Raw genomic sequence first — 24,737 nt, forward strand, 5'->3', positions numbered from 1 at the left:
CACTTAGGTATGTGCAGGACAGACAGATCCTTAGCATTTCCCCTGTAGGCTAGAGGGGCTGGAGCCTGCCACTGTCTTAGGCCTGCACTCATTTCTCAGTTGGTGCCCATGTTGTGCTGGGACAAGTCCTGGATAGGCTGTGGAATCCATCTGGATATGGCTCTTCCTGGATACTCCCGCTCCCCAGTTAGAACATGAGAGCATGACTTTCAGCTTTCAGGTTTCATGTGGGCACATGAAACCAACATCTATGCTGATGCTTCTAGCTGGAGGGGGAGAGACCGTGCCTACCCTCTGGCTTCCCCACTTACAGTAGGGAAGAGAAGTTGTCCCTTCTTCCTCTCAGCTGGAAAGTCTCATCTACATCATAATGTCCTCATCCATTGCTGCCTGGTAAAGCCCATATCCAGGGAACAAAGCCCATGTAACAGTATCCCTTCTATGACACCAACCATTGTCAAAGAGCTGAGCAGCACTCAGCCCTAAATGAAACACTATATTAACCCTCCCCACAAGGCTCATGGGCCATCCTAGAAGAGAGGGAAGAAGGATGCACGAGTCAGGGGATGGGGAAGGAATGCTGTGAGATGCTGTCTCCTGGTAGGATGTGGCTGCTGCTCTCACAGACTCACAGCCGCCACACAAGATCAAACCCACAAGACCAGCCGGCATTACAACTGACAGCACTAATTGGATTCAGTGGGCTGCAGAAAAGAGACAAGACATGGAGTGAGGAGGGAAATGTGTTGAGATTGCCTGAGGAGGAGGGGAAAAGGGCAGTGGGGTGGATATGATCAAGACTTCGGAGGAGGGAACAGATAATGTATATTCTATTGTAAAAAATGCATAGGCTGATAGCAGCATCACTTTCTCCCTTAGTAGAATATGTTTGATAGCAAAGCCCAGATGAGTAAATCACTTCTAGTAGATGTTTCAAAGCTTCTATAGACAACATGGACCTGCCACTGTTTAGACAACCTCCTTAATTTTGACTGTTAGTATAGGTGTGGTGAAAGAAACATGGAAATAAGTCTCTGTTAAGAATGCAAACCTTGGGCTGGAGAGGTGGCTCAGTGGTTAAGAGCACTGGCTGCTCTTCCAGAAGACCTGGGTTTGATTTCCAGCACCCACATGACAACTCACAACCATCTGTAACTCTAGTTTTGGGGGATCTGATGCCCTTTTATCAGATGTAAGGCATATAAGTGATGGACAGACATACCTGTAGACAAAATCCATATATATATATATATATATGTATATATAATTTAAAACTTTTTCTTAAATGCAAAACTTCAGTTTTCACATATACTCCTAGGACTGGATTACTATGCACAGTAAATGTAGAAAACAAGCAAGTGATCTCAAAATGATAATAGAACTCTTTCTGAAAGGTATGTGCGCATGCATGCACATGTACAAGAGTGTGCATGCACTTTGTGTTGCTAAAGATGGAACCTAGAGTCTCCTCATGCATGCTAGACAAGCTATACTATTGAGCTTTACCCCAGCCTGTGGAAAGGTAATTTGGCTGCAGTTATGCATAGTGAAGTACATATGGCTGATTCAACTGGGACTAGCCACAAGAAAGCTGCTCTTCAGGCAGAAGGCAGGAAGATGGTGGAACACGAGGAGGGCTCCTGGAGAAGGGAATAGACAATCTGGCAGGACATAGATAGTTGCTATCATGTGATACTTCTTAGAGGTGATACTTAGGAGATAGTTACAGTGAGTACTATAGTTTGTACCCCGAGTGTTTGTGAGTTGGAAGCTTGCTTCTAGTATAGGAATTTTGAGAGAAGACCTAGTGTCTTTGGGGGATCTTCCTTCAGGAGGGATTAAGGTGGTTCTCATGGAATCCTAAGTAATTTGTAAGGAAAGTGCTAACTAGTTTCATTTCAACTTGACACAAACTGGAGTCATCTCAGAGGGAAATCACCAGCTGAAAAATTGTCTGCTCGAGATTGGGCTGTGGACAAGCCCATGGGGCATTTTCTTAATTAGTACTTGATGCAGGAGACCCCAGCTCACGTTGGGTGATATCACCCCTGGGCTAGTGGTCCTGGGTTCTATAAGAAAAGAGGTTGAACAAGCCATGAGATACAAGCTAGCAAGCAACACTTTTCCATGGCCTCTGTATCAGCTCCTGCTTTCAGGATCCTGCCCAGTTTAAGTCCCTGCCTTGACTTTTCTCAGTGGACTGATTCAGAATTTGTTAGTCAAATAAGCCTTTTTTCCTCTCCCAGATGCTCTTGATCATGGTGTTTGATCTCAGCAATAGTAACCCTAACTAGGACAGAGTATGTACAACTCCTCTCCTCCGTGCTCTGGCTTCCTATGTCATTATGTGATTTTCTTGTTTCTGCTTTCCTTATTGTTGGGACCTCATCTCCATTATGAAGTCAAATAGATGCTGATGAAATTCCCTTAAACCCCCAGAATTCAGAGCTAAATAAATATGTCTTTATAAGTACACAATAGCTTCATTTATTTGTTATAGTAATAGAAAAAGAGAATAACATAACTAATGAGTCCTAAAGAGAATTCTGGGGCTAGAGAACCCTGAATGAAAATGATAAGAAAGTTGGTTTGTTTTCCTGGTGTAGACAGACCATTTGGCAAAGAGTCCAGGATAATATTTGAGCATGGGCTTTGAACCTTGACCTAGCCTAGCTATGTAACTTCCCTAAGGCTCAGTGTCCCCATCTCTAAGGTGCTGATCACAATGCATCTTACCTCAGTGGTTGGTTGTACTTGAGGAAATAATGCCTGCTTATGCACCCACAGCTTCACACAGCATAACTACCAGCCCTGAGGCTGCCTCAAAGCTCTCAAAGGCCACTGTTGGGGGTACTGGTTGGGAACGTCAGCTGTGGAGTACTGCCTGAATATTAAGTATTTAGTGTATTTTGTTCTTAGTTTGGCCATAGAAGAAATGTTTAAGAAGGACAAAAAAATGAATAAGGACAAGGGCCTGGACGTGAACAGTGTTCAAGCAGGAGCCCCTGAAGAGTCGGACATGATACTGAACAATGGAGGAAAAGCAAATGAAAGGGACAGCAATGGTAAGCAGAAAGAGGAGGTTGCCTTGGGGAGCTCTGAATGTGGGGAACAGGTGGTAGTGTTGAATCAAGAAAGAAAAGTTGTTGTTAAAGCAAGAAACATACATGAAAGACCGTTATCATTGCTGATGCTTGGCTGTCTCGTGAATGGCATTACTCAGATCTGTACACTATTCATCAGATGCCTTCATGGTCTCTTTGTTTGTTTGTTTGTTTGTTTGTTTGCTTGCTTTTGTTTTTCGAGACAGGATTTCTCTGTATACTCCTGGCTGTCCTGGAACTTAACTCTGTAGATCAGGCTGGCCTCGAACTCAGAAATCCACCTGCCTCTGCCTCCCAGGTGCTGTGATTAAAGGAGTACACCACCACTGCCCGGCTCCTTCATGTTCTCTATGAATAAGTCTTCTGGGGCTGGAGAGACGGCTCAGTGGTTAAGACCGCTGACTGCTGTTTCAGAGGTCCTGAGTTCAATTCCCAGCAACCACATAGTGGTTCATAACCATCAGTAAAGGGATCTGATGCCCTCTTCTGGTGTGTCTGAAGACAGCTACTATGTATATTAAAATCTTTAAAAATGTTTAAAATGTTTTTAAAAAGATAAGTCTTCCTTGGTGTAGGTAGTCAATCTTATTTTTCTTTCTCTCTTTTTTTTGCATTCTGATTTAATTAATTAATTTTTTGTTGTTCAGAAAATCCATTGCAGATTCTATCCAAAAATGAGGCTTTTCTGGTCCCAGAGTTCTTGGATACACCCCAGTCCAAAGAGAAGGCCATTGCTTCCATGGTCAGCAACACACTTCATATGTCCACAGAAGAGTCTGAGTTCCCACAGCAGGTCAGTAGCACCCCCATGTTCTCAGAGAATACCATCTATCCCAAACATGAAGGTAGCCCCAAGTCCTCATCAAAAAACACTCAGCTGAAACAGGAAAACATTTCTAAAACCTCCGGCTACTCCAAGCAGACCAATTATAGCAACACCCCCAAGTCCTTGGCAAAAACCACCCACCCCAAACAGGGGAGCACCCTCAACCCTGCTGCAAATGGCACCCATTACAGGGAGGCTGACATGCCCAAGTCCTCAGAAGACACCATCCAATCCAAGAAAGGTAACATACCCAAGTCCTCAGAAGACACCATCCAATCCAAGAAAGGTGACATGCCCAAGTCCTCAGAAGACACCATCCAATCCAAGAAAGGTGACATGCCCAAGTCCTCAGAAGACACCATCCAATCCAAGAAAGGTGACATGCCCAAGTCCTCAGAAGACACCATCCAATCCAAGAAAGGTGACATGCCCAAGTCCTCAGAAGACACCATTCAATCCAAGAAAGGTGACATGCCCAAGTCCTCAGAAAACACCATCCAATCCAAAAAAAGTAACATGCCTAAGTCCTCAGAAGACACCATCCAATCCAAGAAAGGTAACACGCCCAAGTCTTCAGAATACACCATCCAATCCAAGAAAGGTGACATGCCCAAATCCTTAGAAGACACCATCCAATCCAAGAAAGGTGACATGCCCAAGTCCTCAGAAGACACCATCCAATCCAAGAAAGATGACATGCCCAAGTCCTCAGAAGACACCATCCAATCCAAGAAAGGTGACATGCCCAAGTCCTCAGAAGACACCATCCAATCCAAGAAAGGTGACATGCCCAAGTCCTCAGAAGACACCATCCAATCCAAGAAAGGTGACATGCCCAAGTCCTTAGAAGACACCATCCAATCCAAGAAAGATGACATGCCCAAGTCCTCAGAAGACACCATCCAATCCAAGGAAAGTGAAGTCCCGACATCCTTGCAGGACACCATCCAGTCCAAGGAAGGTAAAACCTACAGACCCTTAAAGGACAGCTTCCAGTTCAAGGAGAACAAAATCCCCAAGTCCCCCCAGGAATCCATCCAGTCCAAGGAGAGTGAAATGCCCAAGTCCTCTCAGGAATCCATGCAGTCCAAGGAGGATAAAATCCATGAGCCATTAAAAGACAGCATTCCATCTAAGGAGGGAGCTATTCCCAAGTCCTCAGAAGATATCATCCAACCTGATGAAGAAATTATCATGTCCCCAGAAGACATCATTCAGTCCCAGGAAGGTGACATTATCAAGTCTTCAGAAGATGTGCAGCTCTTGGAGAGCAAACTCTCACATCTTGAAACAGCAATAGAGACCCTGGAAGAAGGCTTGGTGAGAGTGATTAAAGACAAGGAGGAATTTGAGGAGGTGCTCAAAGATGCTGGAGAGAAGCTGGTGGCTGTGGATTTCTCAGCCGCTTGGTGTGGCCCTTGCAGAATGATGAAGCCACACTTCCATTCCCTGTCTTTAAAGCATGAGGACGTGATATTCTTGGAGGTGGACACTGAGGACTGTGAGCAGCTGGTGCAAGACTGTGAGATCTTTCACCTCCCAACTTTCCAGTTTTATAAAAAAGAAGAAAAGGTGGGTGAATTTTCTGGTGCCCTTGTGGGAAAACTCGAAAGAAGCATTGCAGAATTAAAGTAATCATATGTTCTGAGAACATTGTAAACTAGTCAATAGCTGTTTTATTTTTAGTTTGAAAAAAAAGATCAAATAAGACAAATGTGTTCATCTAAATGGTTCTGCTTGTATATCAGAAATGTGAAAGCCCACCTTTTATCTGAAAGAATCGAATCATGGAGTGGCCATGATTTTTTTTGTTGTTGGAAAAAAAGGCAGAAATAGATATTCTCTGGGTGGAGATTGTGAGTCTCACAATCTTCTTTTTTCTGTCTTGAAAATCTTGCTCTTTAGGTATCTACAGCAATATTGAAAAATGCAGGCATTTGTCCTGTAGAAATTCATAACTAAAGGGCAGCAGGAAGTTCTTGACATGTATTTTCTGGTGCTCACATATCTTTAGGGGTTTTGATAAGAAACTTGTGGAAACAAAGGGTTAGAATGAGTCACAGGTCTTTGCTATTCTTTTGTACAAGGAGTGATAGAGTCCTGTGCACCAAGACTGTTTCCAGTTTGTAGAGATTGTTTAACTAATCTGTGCTCACAAAATCTGAGAGAAAACTCTAAACCTAGCTTCTCTAAGGCTCAAGTATGAGCACATCATGATGGCATCCATGTCTTGGTAAAAAAGGACTTGCATTGTCTCCTAGGAACGAGGTTGGTGATTCCTGTTCTCAGGGGTCTGTCTACAAGACCAAAGACGCAGGTCTGGACTGGGTGGTAACTTGGTCCAGAGGTTTTGTTCTTTAAGTAGTCTTGGAGATTTAATTGATACATAGTGGTAGTTCTAGGTAATAAGACAACTAGATGGGTCTGGCTAGCTTTACTAACTTGTGATACATATGAGTTACTTTGTGATATCAGAAAGGACTTTGGGTCCCTTTGCTCTAATTATCATTGTTATTGCTGATGTTGTTATTGCAATAAGATCATTTGACAGGAGGCCCACCCACAATGAATTTTAAGAGGTCAGTGCTATATTATTAACTTGAGGTACTATAGCAGAGTTCTAGAGAGTACCCCGTAAAAATTAGTCTGCAGCTATTAAATGCTCTCATTCCCTTTGTGCATACTGGCAACCATGTTCTGTTTTCTATTTAATTCATTTTTTTAATATGAAGTATTAGTGAACATTTTAAAAATCAGCATTTCCTCTGTAAAATATGACAATCCAAAGTTTACACTAATTCAAGAATTGAGGCCAATCTTAGGGGCTGACTGTAGGTCTCTTTACTAGGAAAGGACTCCTACCCTCTAGTCCTGTGCCCCAGACCCTTGCATGGCATCTCCCTGATGAAGCAGAGAGCAGAACAGTCCTACCACCTGCCACTGCACACCCTTGGCCCTCCTCAGAGACATTTGTCACAGGCTCCTTTGCAGCAGGGACAGCTGCCTGACAGCAGCAAAGAAAATGCTGTAAGTGCTTGGCCTTCTTTCCAAAAGTGATTCAGAATGACCTACTAAAAGTATAAATGATAAGACACAAGCCAGGGACCAGGAACCAGAGCCGCAGGAGAAATACTGTGTTGTAGATAATCGCTCTGGCTGAGTGGCACATTTTATTCTGAGTTTCTTCATCACTAAGAGAGAAAAGGGAAACTCATAAATCCCCAGATGCCATCACCTGAGACAGACAGGCTTTGGAATGTGAGAGAAGGGTTAATGCTTTGCCTTAACTATGTGTTTGGATGGAATCTAACTGTGAGATGTTGAGCGACCAAAAGTTGTCTTAATGGGTGTTTCCCCCTTTGCTAACCCTAGTTTATACTGTGATAAACAGTTGTCATGTGTTTTTTTCCTAATCTTCAGCAGAAGCTGGAGCTGTGGGAACAATGCCTTTCTGAGTAGGGAGATGTCTTACCCACAGTGAACGAATGTCCTACCAGTTTCCCTGCAAATGGATTTTGACTGCATCCCATCTGCTTTCTCTTCTAGTGAAGGAAACTTCTCTGAATTTTCCATTCCAGTTTGTTCCTACTTCCCCTTGACTAGGACTAATTTTTATAACTGTCAGATTAGACAGATATGCCCAGAATCTAAGGAATTAACCCAGTCTATACTCGTAGAATCCTGGAGAGCATACTGCCTACAACTCTTTTAAAACATGCCATTTACAGGATCAGAGACACAGAGTTCTCTTACGGGGACTGTAGCATGATAGACATTTCTGAAAATGGAATGCATAGGGCTAGGTTACTATTATGGTTTGAATATGTGTAGAAGGCTTAGTTCCCAGACCCCAAACACTCCTGTTTTGTTGAAATCCCCAGGTGAGAAAACTACTTTGGGTGGGTAGGAAAAACTTGAACACTCGGGGCCTATTTGGAAGAAGTGCATCATTGAAAGCATGCCCTGGAATGACAATGTGTCTTTGGCCTTTTCCTATCTGTCTCCTCTGCTTCCTGGTCATGAGGTAATAGGCTTTTTCTACTGCAAGGGTCCCATCATGTTCAACCTTACTTCAGATCCACAGCCACAGAGCCAGCCAACTATAGCTGAACTTCTGAAGCACTAGCTGAGGCAGACTCTCCCTCTTTTAAAACTGTTCCTCTTAGGTATTGGGCATAGCAGTAATAAGTCTAACAAAGTCACTGGGTTATCATAGGCAATGCCCTGAAAATAGCCTTAACAACCAGTGGGATCATAGGTTTTAAAGGAGATTTAGGACTATTTGAATGGAAGTAGAGGTGAGAAGGCAAGTTCTATTGGGCCAATACATCAGAAAGCAATGCTGAAACTCTGGTGTCTGACAGTCTTGTTTGCCCCAAAGCCATGCTACTGTCTTCTGCCTGTCACATGACCCACTTTTAGTTCTGTTTCTTTAAGCCAAGGGTGACAGTTGGATCTCAGCCTATCAGTGGACAGCCTGTGCTGCTGAGAGACAATGAGGTGTGGACTTAAACAATAAATGAAATAAATGAAAAAATTGTTTTTAACCTCCAATGGGAGCATTTATCATGAGGATTCCACATAATCATATTGGCTATGCATGATGATAATCTAACCATAGCCTTACAAAATAATGGCAGGCTAATCATGGTAACATATACCGTTAATCCCAGCACTCAGAGGCAGAGGCAGGTGGATCTGTGATTGTGAGGCCAGCCTGTTCTACATAGTGAGTTCCAGGCCAGCCAGGGCTACATAGTGAGACTGTGTCTTAAAAATAAAATGAAATACTAAGAAAGGAAGGGGGAAAGGAAGGAAGGAAGAGAGGAAGGAAGGAAAGAAGGAAGGAAGGGGAAAGAAATCCCATTAGGATCAATAGAAAAACTCCACAAATCAGCAATGTTTAGAGTAATATTTCTAAATCAATAGTTTTCATATAATTTAGTGATAATTTAAAAAATGCAGGAAATGGGCATCATTTACAGTAGTAACAATATAAAATGCCTAGCAGTAGTCCTTAAGTGGTATATAATAAATAGGTTTGAATAAAGTAACACTGTTTTATCATGAGAAAAACTTAACAGACAATGTAATTTTAACTGATGTCTCAATGGTATGTTTGAAAGACTAGAACAACTTACTTTAATTCACTGAGTGGAATGGACATAAAGTCTTAAATGTAAAGGATGGAAGGAAGATTTTCCCTGTAAAATAGCTAAATATCTAACTGAATTAGCAATTACTAGACAATGGTATTAATGATAGAGAAAAATAAGGAGACAGAATAATCAGTATTCAAATCTTGGCATTAATAACCTAGAAAAACGAAGTGCTTCAACTTAATGGACTGTTGAGTAGATTTTTTCCCTAGAATATTATATAGTGAAAGCTTGCTGTTTGAAGGGAAAAATCAGTCCATATCCCTCTTGCATACCACCAAAATCAATGTAGGTCAGATTAAGGTATGCAACTAAAATATAGAATCATAAAAGTGTAGCAGGAAACTTATTCTGCTATATTATATTCACAGTGGAGCTTGGTGATTAGGCAGTAGAAGAGGAGGTGGAACTGAATGAGAAAGAGAGGAAGGGAAGGGAGAAAAAGAGGAAGGAGAGGGGATAAAAAGAGGAAGGGGAGGGGAAGAAGGCAACCATGGAGAACCACAGATGGGTCGAAAGCTGTCCTGGGTAGAAACTTCTATCAAAAAGTTAGATATTGGGTAACAACTCTAACTGTGTGGGCATCTTGTTGATCAAGCATTTGTAAATATATAAATCCTTTAGATAACCATTAAGCTTTAAGAGTCTCATTTCTATCAGGTACTATGGCACATATTGTCTGGGGTTCAGCCGAGCTTTGTGGATGCAGCATGGGGGATTGAGCCAGTCTCCCATGTGGGCATCTCCTGAGTGCCAGGGCCTGCACATCTAGCTAGCTGGAGCCCCAGTCAGAGCCGAGGAGCAGTAGGAATATGGTGGCTGCCTGGGAATAAGCTGGACCAATGCTATTTTATAAATATCACCCCTACATAATGGCTGGCTGGTGGGTAGGAGGAGTGATTTTTAACCACAAATACCATAAAATGAGTTTGGACATATACAAAACCAAATTCTCCCTGATAAAATATAAACAGAATCAATTGAAGTAAAAAATCAGGAGGAACATTTGCTAAAAGAGCAAACAATAGCACTTATTCCTGTAAACTAATAAACCAGCCAACGACCCTCTCACAGGGGTCACCTAAGACCATCAGAATATACAGATATCTACATTATGATTCATAACAGCAAAATTTCAGTTATGAAGTAGCAGCAAAAATAATGTTATGGCTGAGGGTCACTGCGCCATGAGGAACTGTCTTAAAGGGTCGGTAGCATTAGAAAAGTTGGGAACCACTGTAATAAACAGAATCAAATAGTCTTATCTAAAAGTAGGTGAAAGATGTTCAGCCACTTCCTTCTGAAGTAAGGACAAATTTGTAATGCATGTGGGAATTTTGCATTATCTGGAAACGCATAGGGATAAATGAGCAAAGTTTGAAAGTAGCTTGTAGGGAAGTAGTCAAGTCATGTGCTCCTTGAGTTGAGCACTACAAGCTTTCTGACCATAGATGCATTGAAGTACAAATAAGTTTGCAAATTTTAGCTCATTTGTCTGCCTAGTACCTTAAGCATCAGATATTTATTCCTCATAATTCTGGAATCTAGAAGTCTGCAATCAATGTGTGCAAAGACTCCATTTCTGAAGTAGGCACCTTTCTTCTGTCTTATTGTCATGTGGTTGGATCTGTGAGTCCCTGGTGTCTCTTTAGGTGTCTGAACTTTCTGTAAAAGCAACCACTCAGATTAGGATCATGATTCAGATACACTCTAACAGTCTTATTTTATCTTAGTCCCCTATTGAAAGATCCTGTGCAAATAAAGTCATATTCTGGCATACAGGAAGTTGAGACTTTGACATAGGAACTTGGTGAAAACATAATTCAACCAATAACTTCATAAGACGAGCCTCAGGTTGGGGCCAAAGATTCTTCTGGGGTATATGAGTTAGAAATGTACAATGTAGGAGTCCCTGCCTCTCTACCCCCTCTCCTCCCTCTCCTCCCTCTGCCCCCTTTGCCCTCTCTGCCCTCTCTGACCTTTTTGCCCTCTCTGCCTTCTCTGCCTCCACACTTCAAATCCATTGCTCATGTTGATGGTGTTTTGATCCAGAGGAGGCAGAGACAGCCTATGAAACTCACCTCAGGCTGCCATGGCATCAGCTCTACAAGGGAAGATGAGGCTTGTCTAAAGGTCAGGAAGAAGGTTGTACTAGAGAGGTCTCTGATTTCCTTGAGTATAGACTTGGAAACAGGATGAAAACATGATGCTCAAGGTCTTAGAAGATGCCAAACTGGAACATTTCACCATGCGTTTCTTCCATTCAAAAGAAGTCTGGGAGTTCCTGTGTTAGCCACTAGGCTTAGTATCCCAGAGCACATGGCATCTTTTCCAGCTTGCTTGATAGACATGCAGGTCTGTTGAGTTCTTTCCTATGCTTCAATATTTGTGAGCTGGGGCATAGAAATTCTTTTCCAGACAGATATTGGTGGTTCACACCTTTAGCCCCAGCACTCAGGAGACAGAGGCAGGTGGATCTCTGAGTTCAAGACCAGCCTGGCCTACACAGTAAATTCTAAGACATCCAGGTCTATGCAGAGGAACCCTGTCTCAACAAAAACAAAACATACACACACACACACACACACACACACACACACACACACACACACTTAAACTTTTCCCATGGTCTAGAGGAAAATCACCCTACAAAGCAGCCCTCTGCAAGACCCCTCTCCTGTGTATCCTGAGAGTCCTACCCATACATCTTGCTCTTAGGAGATCTTAGGATCTCTGGGACAGCAGCACCTTTATTTAACCTTCCCTACCTTTCCAGAAACTCACAATCCTACCAAGTGCTACATTTTGGATGTGAAGTATCTCCCAAAGGTCCATCTGTTAAGGAGTTGGTCCCCAGCTTGCTGTTGTTGGGAGGAGGTAGAACCTTTAGGAGGTAGGGACTTGTGGGAGGAATTTAGGTTACTAGGGGATGTGACCCTGAAGGGAGTTGAAGGAACTTGGTTCATCCTCTTCCTCATTTTGTGTCCCTGGTGCCACGAATGGAGCAGAGGACTCTCATAAATTCCTGCTTCACCACAATCCTCAAAGCGATGACTTATGAACCAAATCTTCTGAAATTTATGAGCCAAAATAAACCTTTTATTTATTTTTTCAATATGTATTGTATGTGTATGAGTATTTTTGCTACATGTGTATATGAGTACCATGTGAGTGCCCAGTGCCCATGGAGTTTAGAAGACGGTGTCATAGCTCCTGGAACTTGAGGTAGGGATAGCTGTGAGCCATCATGTGAGTGCAGGGACCAAGCCTGGGTCCTTTGCAAGAGCATCAGTGTCCTTAACCCCAGAGTCATGTCTTCAGCACCCAAACCTTCCTCTAAAATTTGATTGTTTCAGGTGTTTTTTCCCCACAGCTGAAGTTGACTAACACCCTGAGAACTGGCTGCTCTCTCAGCACCATTTTTTTCTACATGCTCAGTTCCTCTGTTTAGAACTTCATCTGGAAGTAAGGACACATAGCATACATGAGTCACCATAGGCCAAGTTCCATTCAAAAGGCCAGGGTCGGGTCCAGTGTCTTTCAGATTTCTTCACTCGAATGAGCTAGAGGTTGGTGATAGAGCAACATACTCGCTTCTCAGTGACCAGGCTGCCAGATTGCAGAGCTCTCTCCCTCAGGAGCATCTTCAGAGTCTGTCATGATTGTCTGTGGAGTCAGGATGCCAAGCAAGGGGCACAACTCATCACACATAGAAGGCCAAGTTGTGGTCTTGGCTTCAGCAGGAAGAGAGAGTTATTAAAGGCCAACTGGGCTAGTGAGATGGCTCACTTGCCGAGAGGGCTTCTTGTACAAACCTGCTGACCTGAATTTGATCCCTGGAATCCACATGGGAAGGTGAGAACTTCTGAACTCTAAGAGTTGACCAACAAATATGAACCATGATGTATGTGCCTGTATGCATGAGTGCGTATCCTCAAGTATTCTTGGTAAGCTAGAGGTGTTTTTGTTTGACTTTTAGGAATTGATGGGTCTGGTAATGTCTTGGGGTTTGATTCAATACTGTTTCTTGTTTCCTGGTTTTTACTCTTTTAGTCAGGTTGCAATTTTATGATCAACCAGTACTTTATTTAATTTTTAGGCATGGCCTTATTATATATAGTCTAGGCTAGCCTCAAACTTTGCTGTGAAGCTCAGACTGCGCTTGTCTCAGACTTGAGGTCATCTTGCCTTACCCACCCAGGTGTTAAGCTGAAGCCTGTGCTGTCCCAGTAGCAAACACTGCTCTTGACCATCATCCTTGTGATAGCTTTCTGACCTGACCCCGAGTTCTGTTGACCTGAACACTACCTTGCTTGAATGGTTAAGATTTAAAAATGTCTCATGGGATTGCATGTTCTGTAAAACATCTTATGCAGTACTTTAAATATCAAGTTATATCAATAGTTAAAATGCCTTGCAGCAGTAGAAAGGGCTCATTTTGATTAGGCATTTTAGAGGAAGACAGAGGAGGGGGCCCAGGAGAAAGAGCTCAGTACCAGTGGGACCAGGCCAACTGCTGGCCTTGTGGTGATAGGAGCAAAGACTCTGTCCCTATGGAATTTTCTGGATTGGAGTCACATCCTTTTAATGGTAACTCTTGTCCTTTTGATGATAACACTCTTGGGAATGGCTCTGGGTCTGTGAAAAAGACTTCTTCCTTCAAGAGACATGCTTACTATTGTCAGCAAGAGGTTGTAGTCTGTCAAGCGGGGGCTCCTTGATTCTCCACAAGCACCACGTCTACTGCATCCCCTTCTTCTGTCCCAGCAGGAAACAGGGATAAAATCATTGGGCTGATTGGTCAGTTACATTCACATAGAATCCTAGCAGGTAGGGTTTCTGCTGCAGGCCGGATTATCTGCCATTTGGATCTGGCCTGAGTCCTGAAGGTCATTTAAACAGAGGCCTTCCTCCTCCCAGGTTGTGGATGGGAGTGGTATGTAGAAGAATAGTTTGCATTCCCACAATTCATTGAGAGTCAAGGCTGGGTGTTGGCACATGCTTATAGTTTCAGCACCTGGGTGGCTAAGACAAGATCTTTAGTTCTAAGCCAGGGTTATATGACTACATATTGAATTCAAGATCAACCCAGGATATATAATGAAATCCTGTCTCAAAAAAACAAAAACAAAAAACAAAAACAAAAACAAAAACAAAACCAGAATTATCCAAACAGAATTATCCCCTATTTTATTGAACAGAAGGCATGCTAAGATGTAGGCTGTCCATGGGGATAGGTATTTTCTTCTGCTGACTTATATAAAAAGGAAATTACATATAGTAAGCAAGAAAAAAGTACTTTAGAGGTCTCTGCTACTCACTGCTTAAAGTCTAAGGACTACTGATAACTGTTAGAAAATATCAAACCCACAGGGACAGAAACAAGGATGCTGTACCTGACTTTAGCCAGAGGTTCTGCATTCTAGCTGGATATTCTGGCTTTATATTATGATCTAAGAACAGAGATAAGTCAGTAGATGTTCTACTGATTATAGATGAACTATGTGAGTGATCCTGGGTAGTGTGAGCTAGGCAGTATGCCCAGTGCATTGGTTGCTAGTGACACGAACTGTATCCACTAACTTTTGTGGTTACTTGTGTAGAAACTCATGAAAAACAAATCAAGGAAGAAAAGATACATTTTGTCTCATGGTTTCAGGAGATATAGCCCACCATGGTGGAAAACTTACCCCGTATCAGCAGGAGTGAGAGCCAGCTCATCAAATTGCAGCAGTTAACCAGGATCGAGAGCTATGGGGCAGAACCAAAAGGCCCATTCCTACTGCCCCACTTCCTCTGCCTAAGCGCTACTTCCTGATGATTCAACAACCTCCTGAAACAGCATTGCCAGCTGAGGACCAGACATTCTACCACACACAATGTGTGTGTGTGTGTGTGTATGTGTGTGTGTGTGTGTGTGATAGAGTACGGGTGTGTGTATGTGAGTGTATGTGTAAGAGTATGTGAGAGTGTGTGTATATGAGTGTGTGTGCATATGTGTGAGTGTGTGAGAGAGAATGTGGAGAGTGTGTGTGATAGAGTGTGTGTGTGTGAGGAAGTGTGAATGTGTTGGAGGTGGGGGCAATTTCAGATTTAAACCTTGATACAAAACCAACTCAAACCTGATCCAGCAAAATTAGAGAGTTTTATCTAATTTTGAAATTGGAAATTCTTTTAAAATTGTTTTATTACATTTTATTCTTTTTGTGTGCATATGTGTGCTTATAGGGATGTGTGTACCATGGTGCATGTGTGGAGGTCAGAAGACTGCTTGTAAGAGTTGGTTTTCTCCTTCCATCACATCGGTCCCAGGGATCAAACTTGGGCTGTGCATCAGACTTGACGAGCAAGATCCACTCAGCCATTTTCCTGTCCTCAAACAGCAGGGATGTTCCCACTTCTCAGGTCTGCCATCCACTTTGATTTTATCATTGGTTGTTTAGTGGCTTGTGATCAGATACAAATTGAACCTTGTTCACTAATTACCTCAACAGATATCCCAATTCTAGCTGGCTGGCTGGCTCATGTGCCAGTTCCTAAACTCGTGTGTATTTGGAGGAGTTGAGGTACTTGGATTTGTCAGGCTTAGGCACTTGTACAAGCCTAGAATATGGCCAGTCCCATCAAGCCAGGTAAGTGGGTAGGGGGTGACTTTGAAAAGTGGAGGAAGGAATGTGAACAAAAGCATATTAATCTCAGGAGATGGCATTTGAACATCGCTGCATTAGACTCAGAGCCTATACTAAGAACATACCAGAGTCATCCTTATCCCCACTTACAAATCCCCATGAAAAGCCAAGCCTATTGAGGGCTGTTTAATCTATTCAATTTTTGTTAAGCATACTACCTTATTTCACTTTGATTCACTCTGATTTCCTTGAGTCTATAATGATATAACCTTAAGACTAGATAGTGTCAAATTATGATATTGAATAACTTTCACTAAAATTAGCATAAACATGAAACGTTGCACTCATCTGTTTTATGCTGCTATAATAGAATATCTCACACTGGATACTAAAAAGCAAACAAAAAACAAACAAAACTAAAAGACCCCATCTGTTCAGCCTCTGGCACCTCACAACATGGCAGAGAAAGAAGCAGAAACAGAAACATCATCCCAGAAGGGACCATGTGTATGGCATGGTATTGTTTTGTAATGCCTTGTTCTCATGAGGATTAACTCACCTCATGAATATGCTGTACCTATGACCTTATCTCTCAGGAGGCCCCACACTATAAAGATTTTACCATCTCACTCACCACACCCTCTGATGTACTACTGGACTTAGCACTTAACCCATAGCAAAGTGTGACCCAGAAAAGATGACCAGAAAAATACAACAGATGTGAATGGGCAAGACAGGTTGGGTGTACTCTTCTAAACAGTGCCTTTGAAACCTACTCTCTACATCTGCAGAATATAGTGTAAAAGTGGAAGTTTGTTCTCTTTCAGTGTTAACACTTCAATTCTTTTGAGATAGACATGGTTATTTCAAATAAATTTTATGCAGCCCAAACTTGCAAATTGTGCTATATTGTTACTTAGAATTCTATTGTTATTTTTAGAGCATAATTTTATATTTCCCAGACTTTTAAAGGGATCTACAAAAGACTATATTCTGTGTATATAAAGTAACTAAGAGGTGACCAGATGCCTTGGTGGGTAAAGGTGATGACCTGAATTTGGTCTCAGGACCCACCTGATGGAAGGGAAAAAAAAATCTACTGTAAGTTTCTCTTTGACCCCACACTCATACATATGTAAGTACACACACACACACACACACACACACACACACACACACCTTGCTGCCTTCGATTCTGAAAGCCACAACACTGGTGTTTGAAAAGCTAAGCTAAATGTGAGGCTAATGACTGCTCAATCAATATCTTCCACTGACCTTAGACAGAGGAGGAAGTCACTGGTCAGCTAATAATTCTTGGTTTTAAAGTGCAGGTGGAGCTGGCAGCTTTCCCATAGAGTGCTGTGAAAAAGGTTTCTCTTAAATCATGCGGTATAACAGTGGTCAGACTGTGTGGCACTGCCTTGCTGTTAGAGAGCTGAAAAACAGGAATTCACATAGCTTCTTTGTGTCGTAATTTCACTTCCATGGGTGTGAGGGTCAGCTCCCTAGGTTCATTTCCTTAATGACCCAGGTTTCTTCCTGCCAGACTGAAGTCATTGCACAATAAAGATTCCTCTTCCTCCCCACCTCTTGCAGTCCTTTCTTTTCCTTTGTTCTTGCCTTTTCTCTTCTTCTGTCCCCCTTTCCCTGTCTCTCTAGGACTTGCTATATAGCCCAGGCTGGCCTAAATTCAAGATTCTCCCCTGCCTTAGCCTTCCAAGTCATAAGGATTACAGGCACATAATATATTCAGCTTGATGGAAGTATTTGTGAAGGATTAGGAGGTGTGGCCTTGGAGGAGGAAGTGTGTTACTGGGAACGGCCTTTGAGGTTTCAAAAGCCTGCTACATTCCTGGTCAGCTCTCTCTTTCTGGTGCTTGTGGATCCAGGTGTGAGCTCTCAGCAACTGTTCCAGTGTCCTGCTTACCTGCCTGCTGCCATGCTCCTGCCATGATGGTCACAAACTGTAACCCTCTGGAACTGTGAGTCCCCAAATTAAGTGCTTTCTTTTGTAAGTTGCCTTGAGCATGGTGTTTTATCACAGCTAAGACAACACCCCTACTCATCTGTCCTGGAATTCCGGTGTTTCCGTGCTTCAAGTGAACCTTCAGACTAGGTCCCCAGCACTAACCCACTTTTTAGTGTGCAGGTTTTCTTCAGATCGTTATCCAAGGATCCAAACCTCCTGACAGAGTCCCCCTCAAAGCCAGTTGCTGCAAACTGTAGTTCCTCATCGAGCAAGTTCTCAGTGTGGCAAGATTGGGGGCGGGGCCTAATGGAGGTGTTTGGTGATGGCAGCAGAATGCTACTGATGAATTAATCCTCCTCTCTGGAGAAGGGATCATCTATTGTGGAAGTTCAGCCCAGCCCACTCTCTTCTGCACATCTCCCTCTCTTCCTCTTTCTGTATACATGGCCCAGATCCAGAGCCTTGCCAATTTTGTTCTTCTAAGCTTCCAGAAACGTGAGCCAAAGCAAAGTCTTTATAAGTTACCCAGTCTCAGATATTCTGCTATTGCAACAAGATATTCTGTTATTGCAATAGAAAATGAAACTTTAAAGAGAAACAAACAAACAAAAAAGACAGGTATGCACATAAACTAACAACTACAAAGTAAATAATACGAACATTTATTGAGCACTTACAAATGGCAAGCATTTATAACCAGGTGTTGAGAAATAGCTTATTTGATTTTTCACAACTTGAGCAAGAGTTTTTATTAGCCTCAATTTTTTATTTTATTAGCTCATTTTTTTTAGTCTCATTAAAACTATTTTTATCTGGCTGGTCATGGTGACACACACCTTTAATCTTACCACTCTGGAGGCAGAGGCAGGCAGATCTTCATGAGTTTGAGGCCAGCCTGGTCTACATAGTGAGTTTCAGGACAGCTAGACCTATATAATAGACCCTGTCTCAAAAAAACCCCAAAATTTACGTGTATGAATGTTTTGCCCAAAGCTCTGTGCATTGTGCTTAGTACCTAAGGAGGCCAGTAACTGCTAAGCCATCTTTTCAGTCCCTTACTGACCTCATTTTAATGATAGGGTTGAACTTAGCCCTGGACTCCTGGTCCACAGGATATTGTTTAAGCCCATCATACATGAGGCAAGATCTACTGAAGATAGAAGACTTCAAAGTCACTATAATAGAACTAAATGATTAACCATTTGTGGTGAACTGTGGTGGACATTTTTATTCTTTTATTGCAGTAAAATATGCTTTAACCATTATAAATGTGAAGTCCAGTAATGTTAAGAACATTCACACCATTGTACAGTCTCTAGACCTCTTTGCATTCTGCAAAACATAACTTTACATCCTCTCTCCCTATAACCTCTGGGAAACACATTCTGAGTTCAAGGCCAGCCTGGTTTACAGAATAAGCTCCAGGACACTCAGAGGGCTATACAGAGAAATCCTGTCTTGAAAAACCACCCCCCATGCCCCAAAGCATCTGAATGAAGAGATTCAATTTGGTTGTAGATATAAAGGACCAATAAAAGTACATCTCAAAGGATATATATAATACCGAATAATTTTAGTTATTGTTTGGTTAAATAGAATTAAGTGTCTAACAGATCATATCATTTTGTTCTCATAGATAATAATAAATATGTATTGGATTGTTGCTACTTTATAGACAAAGCCATAGGTTTAATTGTATAATCACACAGGGTAGCATTAAGTGATGGGGTCCTAGATATACCTAAACATCCTATACTTCCTATATGTATGTATAAGAAGGCAATGTGTCAAGAAAGGCCTCAATATTCATTGACATTTTCTGTCCTTTCTTGTTGAATTTCTTTTAAGAGCAACTGTACTTGTGGGAGAAGTGTTACCAGTTCAGACATTGACGGGGCTCTTTGCAGCCCATCTGAGAGTGGTGTAGTGAGCAAAAGGACAAGGTGGAAGCAAGAACTAAGGATGGGTTCCACAGACATTTAGTAAATCATTAATGTTTAGAGGGCAGACAAACTACTCAAGGTTGTTTCTGTATGTCCCTGTAACTTGGTGAGGTAGGGAAAGATGGACCCTCTCCTATTCTTACCAGATGTATGTGTTGCTATGACCTTTTAAGTGACCAGAGTGTCAATTATTCATTGCAGGATTCTTGGACCCAGCGGTCTCACCACTGGATGTCTTCTTGTGGAAACTAGGGTATTCTGTGCTCATATATGTTCGTAAGGGTCTTCACTGCAGTGCTATTGCTGCTTTAGAAAAAGAGGCACATTAATTTACATGTTCGTCAATAAGGCACAGGGATCTATTGCATGAATTCAGCTGGTAAAAGATGAAGAGTCATGCCAGTGGACTGTCCAGTGAATGCCAAGATACTGCTGGCTCAATAAAACAATTACGGAGCAATGTATTAGAGTTCTTTTTTAATTTTTTTAAAAATTTATTTTATGTGAATGTGTGTTTTGTCTCCAAATATGTCTGTGCACAGTGTCTATGCCCAGTGCCTGGTGCCTGATGAGACCAGAAGAAACTATTGGGTCTCCTGGGAACTAAGGTTAAGGGTGGTTGTGAGTGGCCATGTGTGTGCTGGGAACCAAACCTGGGTCCTCTGCAAGAACAGCAAGTTTTCTTAGCCACTGAACCATCTCTCCAGCCCAGAAATTCATATAAAGACTATCAATGTTCACAACCAGATACATTTTTGTAAGAAAGTTGGGAAATGACCTAGGACATGGCAGGTGATCTTGGCTACCCTGGTATAGTGAGAAATGTGAAATAAATTCTTATTTACATACCATTGGATTATATAATTTATTGTATAGGCACACACTGCTTCTAAAGTAGAAGAGATAAACAAAACACATATTTTTTAACTTTGTAATTTTTTTTAAGATTATTAATCTAGTTTAGCTAGTTCACCTGGTCACACAGAAAAATGTCTTCAGGGTATTTTTTTTTCTAAGCTCCTTTTCAGCCTTGACTATTAATTTTACGGCAAGGCTTCAGTTTGCCTTTTCTGGGAATCTGTGTTTCTCACAAATATACTACAATAAGCACCAGGCATAAATTGGCTGTCACACAGTTGTGTGTTCCTGTGGTTCTTCTGGCCTTGTTTCCCATGGTTATCATCTCCGTAACCATTGACTTAACGAATGCATCTTCTCATTCCATCCTCAGCAGCCCTGCCACTCTGCAAGTGAATGTTCCCAAGTCCTGTCCATCACAACTTAGTCTCTGTACATGCAGATAGTATAACTAGGAGGGAACATAATGATGGTAATTGGGTGCCCGTAGAGATTTTTTTGGAGAGAGCTAAAGAGGCAAGATCTACAGTAGGCTCTCTGGGACAAGACTAAGGTAACCCCATGGAGCACCTGTCATTCTGCTCTGGAACTGACGTATCTTTGATCCCTCAATCAGGAGCCAACAGTCATTATTTCTTGTGTTCATGGGTCTTGTTGACCTTGCAACAGTTGACTGCCTCTTGATAGCCAGGAAACTAAAACGTGTTTTATATGAGCTTTTGTAGTCTTGTTCCAGCAGGAAAATAACTGGAGGAGCTCATTGGTTAAAATAGCATGATGGTTTGATTAAGATGTCCTCTGTTGTCTTAGGCGTTTGAATGCTTAGTCACAAGCTGGTGCTGCTGTTTGGGTTGAGGAGTGTGTCACTGCAGGCAAGAGTAAAGGATCTTGTGCCATCTTAAGTTTGCTCTCTGCTTCCTGCCTGCAGTTCAGGATGTATGCTCTCAGCTTCCAGCTGTAGCCACCATACATGCCTCTGATCTTCCACCATAAATTCTTATTTCCCTAGAACTGTAAGCACAAACAAACTCCTTTATAAGTTGCTTAGTCATGATGATTTAATTACAGCAATAGAAAAGTAACCAGTTCAGCACATTGTTTTTCACTTCGCAAATATTTATTGAACATCAACAAATGGCAGAGAAAACATTTAATTGAGGACTGGCTTTTAGTTTCAAAGGTTTAGTCTGTTATCATCATGGTGAGGAGCATGGTGGCACGAAGGCTGGTGCTGGAGCAGTACCTGAGAGCAGGCTTAGACCCAGTTCAGCACATTTGGTGGTCAGAATCTCAGCTGCATGAAGTTGACCCCTGAAGCTCAGGAAAGAATCGCCAAAGGCTTTGAGAATGGCAAAACCAGTTTGACATGTCTTCCTAGTTCGTCTCCTCCTTGACCACACTTACCTGCTGACGTGTTGTAGCTAGTGATTTATTTAAAACAATTTCCTGAGGCTCGGTATGGCGGCCTCCATTTCTCACTGTATTGCATGATTGCAACCCATCACTTCCTGTGCTTAGATCTGTTTCTCATTTTCTCAAAATTGCTCCTTAGACATCTCAAAAGCATCCTAGCTACAGTCTAACCTGATATTTCCAACTCTATATCCTGGCCCTGTGGTCTCTTTCCGTGGATGGCATTGCCCACCTATGTGAGATGGAAGTTCTTGAGATCCAGGGTTTTCTGTTTCTCCACTATTCCTACCCTGCTTCATGCTGCCATTCCCTATAATAGCATTCAGTGAACTGCAGCAGACCCTGAACTGGTTCTCCGTGCCCACTCACTTTAACCCAGTCTCCGCAATGCTTATAAGACTCCACTGTTGGGCTGGAGAAGTGGCTCAGAGATTAAAACTGTGCACTACTCCAGCAGAGGATCAGAGTTTGGTTCCCAGCACAGTGTCAGAAGACTATGACTACAGCTCCAGGGGAACTTATGCCACCTTTAGGATTCCTGAAGTGTCGAAGATTGGTTCTAATGCTTTGATTCAATTGGGAACCTAAGTATCCAAGTGTCAAAGGTTCTTGTCCTCAATCGGTTTTTGATCCATGCCAGCGGCCAATGGTTGGGCAAAGGGAGATGGGGCAGGGCCCTTAGAGTTTTGTAGGCTACAACAAAGGAGGAGAGGGAGAAACCACCATGAAATGGTGGGAAATGAATGGACGTAGGAGCTGCAGGAGATAAAGCCAACCAGCCATGTGAGATTTTGGGTAAGTAGCTGCTGGCCACTTCCCCTATTGGGCCTAGGGTAGCAGTGGAGGATTAGAAGTGCCCAGCATTGAGCTAGATGACATATTAAAAATAAGCTAATATGTGTGTGTCTTTCATTTGAAGATCCAGAGGTTCCCTGGGTAGGTAGCTGGAAGTGCAACCCACTGGGAGCATAAAGCGGAGTAGCAAAAACCTCACCCTACACTGGGATACTTGCACTTATACATGTGTATACTCATAGTTTTTTTAAAATCTTCATTTTAAAAAACTCTTCGATGGCTTCTCATCTTCAAATCAGCATATTTTAAAACAACCTACATGATAGTATACTATTCTCAATGGGACTGGATTTAGAACCCACTGGGAGACACACCTGAAGTCAGACTTGCAACACTTCCACTTGCCTGGCATGACTGACTGTGTCCTTACACAGTGAACCCAAACAAACCCTTCCTTAAATTGCTCTCCTCACAGCAGCAGAAAAGCAAAGGCTACATCTGGCCTTTTGGCTTCCTCTCCTGATCTACTTCCATATTTATCCACTGTGATAGCCTGTCTCCTTTATTGATTTAGAATGAGCCTGGCTTATGTCCTCCAGCCTAGTCTTCACATAAGCTACCCCCTGGCCTTAAGAGCACACCTTCATCACTCCTAGGAGAGGTTTTTCTCTAGACCTTTACATCAGTTACCACTGGCCACTCCCATATTACTCAGACTTCTCACTTCTTCTGCTTCCTGAAATTTGAATAAAATACTAATTATTCCACCTTTGTCTCTGTGGGTTAAATGTAAGGCTGCAGGTAGAAATGTCTCAGCATTAGTCTCCATCATCAATCACTGGTGCAAGACAAACAGCAACATTGTAAAATTTAACACAGATTACATAACAGTACTGGGCACTGCTCCAAGCTCTTCCTGTGTAGTAACCCATTTAATTATTGTGACAAATCTGGAATGTAAGTCTTATTGTCTCACTTTACAGATGTCAAATTAGTAAAGTATGACGTAGTGAGTTGCGAAGGTAACATCATGGAAACCAGGGCTCAAAACAAGCAGTTCAGATCTGATGTTTGTACTTTTACTGGTTGTATTTTATTAATCTTAATATCTATTAACATCATGTCCTTCAAAATGCTGTCTCACTCATGAACAAATTCAGTTATAAAGTACATCTGTAGTGAAGGTAAGTTTACTCACAGAGAAGAAATCCTTTTGATGGATTGAGATAGGATCTCACATTGTAGTCCAGGCTAGCCTCAAGTTTGTAGTTCTCTAGCTCCAGCTTCTCAGTTGCTGACACTTACATGTGTGCACCAACATACACAGATAAAACAGGTGTCACTTGTACAAGCAACCTTGGATAGATAGTTAAATTCATAAGAGAGAATCTGTCTAAAGGTGAATACTGTTAGTAATTCATTCCAGTTGAAATAACGAAGCTATGTCTCTTGAGGCTCATAAAAATTTAGGGAACTGTGCTTAAGAATATGTATATGTTTATACATATGTATTTATTATTTAAGGATACTGTATTAGGGGTCTCTAGAGTCACAGAACTTATGGAATGTCTCTATATATTGAGGGAAATTATTGGAATGCTTATAGTCTGTAGTCCAAGTAGGCCAACAATAGACAGCTGTGAATGGGAAGTCCAAGAATCTAGCAGTTGTTCAGTCTCATGAGGCTGGGTCTTTCAGCTGGTCTTCTGTATAAGCTGGAATTCTGAAGAAGTAGGTTCCAACAGATATGCAAGTAAGTGCAAGCAGGCAAAGAAGAGCGAGTTTTCCTTTTTCCTATGTCCCTATGTAGGCCTCCATCAGAAGGTATGGCCCAGATTAAAGGGCCATTTAAGATTATGTACTACCATGCCTCCACCTAAACTAAGTTTATCTTTACTTGGAATTTGCTGTGTCTCAGGCTGGTCTTTAACTCACAGACTGCTTGCCTTTCTCCTGGGATTAAAGGCATGTACCTCCTTGCCTGAGCCTAAGCTTTCATGGCCACTATGTCTCAGATTCAGATCAAAAGCATGTGTTATCC

At 42.1% G+C, this 24,737-nt stretch overlaps 1 protein-coding gene and 1 long non-coding RNA gene across 2 annotated transcripts; both read left to right on the forward strand.

Moving 5' to 3' along the window:
* The first annotated feature begins 478 nt into the window (after nt 1–478).
* Nucleotides 479–5,587, forward strand: Txndc2 (thioredoxin domain containing 2). The gene is made up of 3 exons (XM_076917575.1): nt 479–729; nt 2,920–3,065; nt 3,752–5,587. The coding sequence occupies exons 1-3, from the start codon at nt 725–727 to the stop codon at nt 5,563–5,565; spliced, it is 1,965 nt and encodes a 654-aa protein (XP_076773690.1). The 5' UTR covers nt 479–724; the 3' UTR covers nt 5,566–5,587.
* A 6,911-nt stretch (nt 5,588–12,498) lies between these two features.
* Nucleotides 12,499–20,526, forward strand: LOC143435379 (uncharacterized). Its single transcript, XR_013105616.1, has 5 exons — nt 12,499–12,944; nt 15,318–15,494; nt 15,584–15,721; nt 17,608–17,700; nt 19,832–20,526. It is a non-coding gene; the product is annotated as an uncharacterized LOC143435379 (long non-coding RNA).
* Nucleotides 20,527–24,737: the final 4,211 nt, after the last annotated feature.

Source organism: Arvicanthis niloticus, chromosome 21 (assembly GCF_011762505.2).
Source record: "Arvicanthis niloticus isolate mArvNil1 chromosome 21, mArvNil1.pat.X, whole genome shotgun sequence".
NCBI classification, from domain to species: domain Eukaryota; kingdom Metazoa; phylum Chordata; class Mammalia; order Rodentia; family Muridae; genus Arvicanthis; species Arvicanthis niloticus.

Excerpts from the sequence above, each read along its gene's own strand:
- Txndc2 (XM_076917575.1), top strand. Across the intron at positions 3,066-3,751 it reads AAATGAAAGGGACAGCAATG|AAAATCCATTGCAGATTCTA; the intron begins GTAAGCAGAAAG and ends TTTGTTGTTCAG.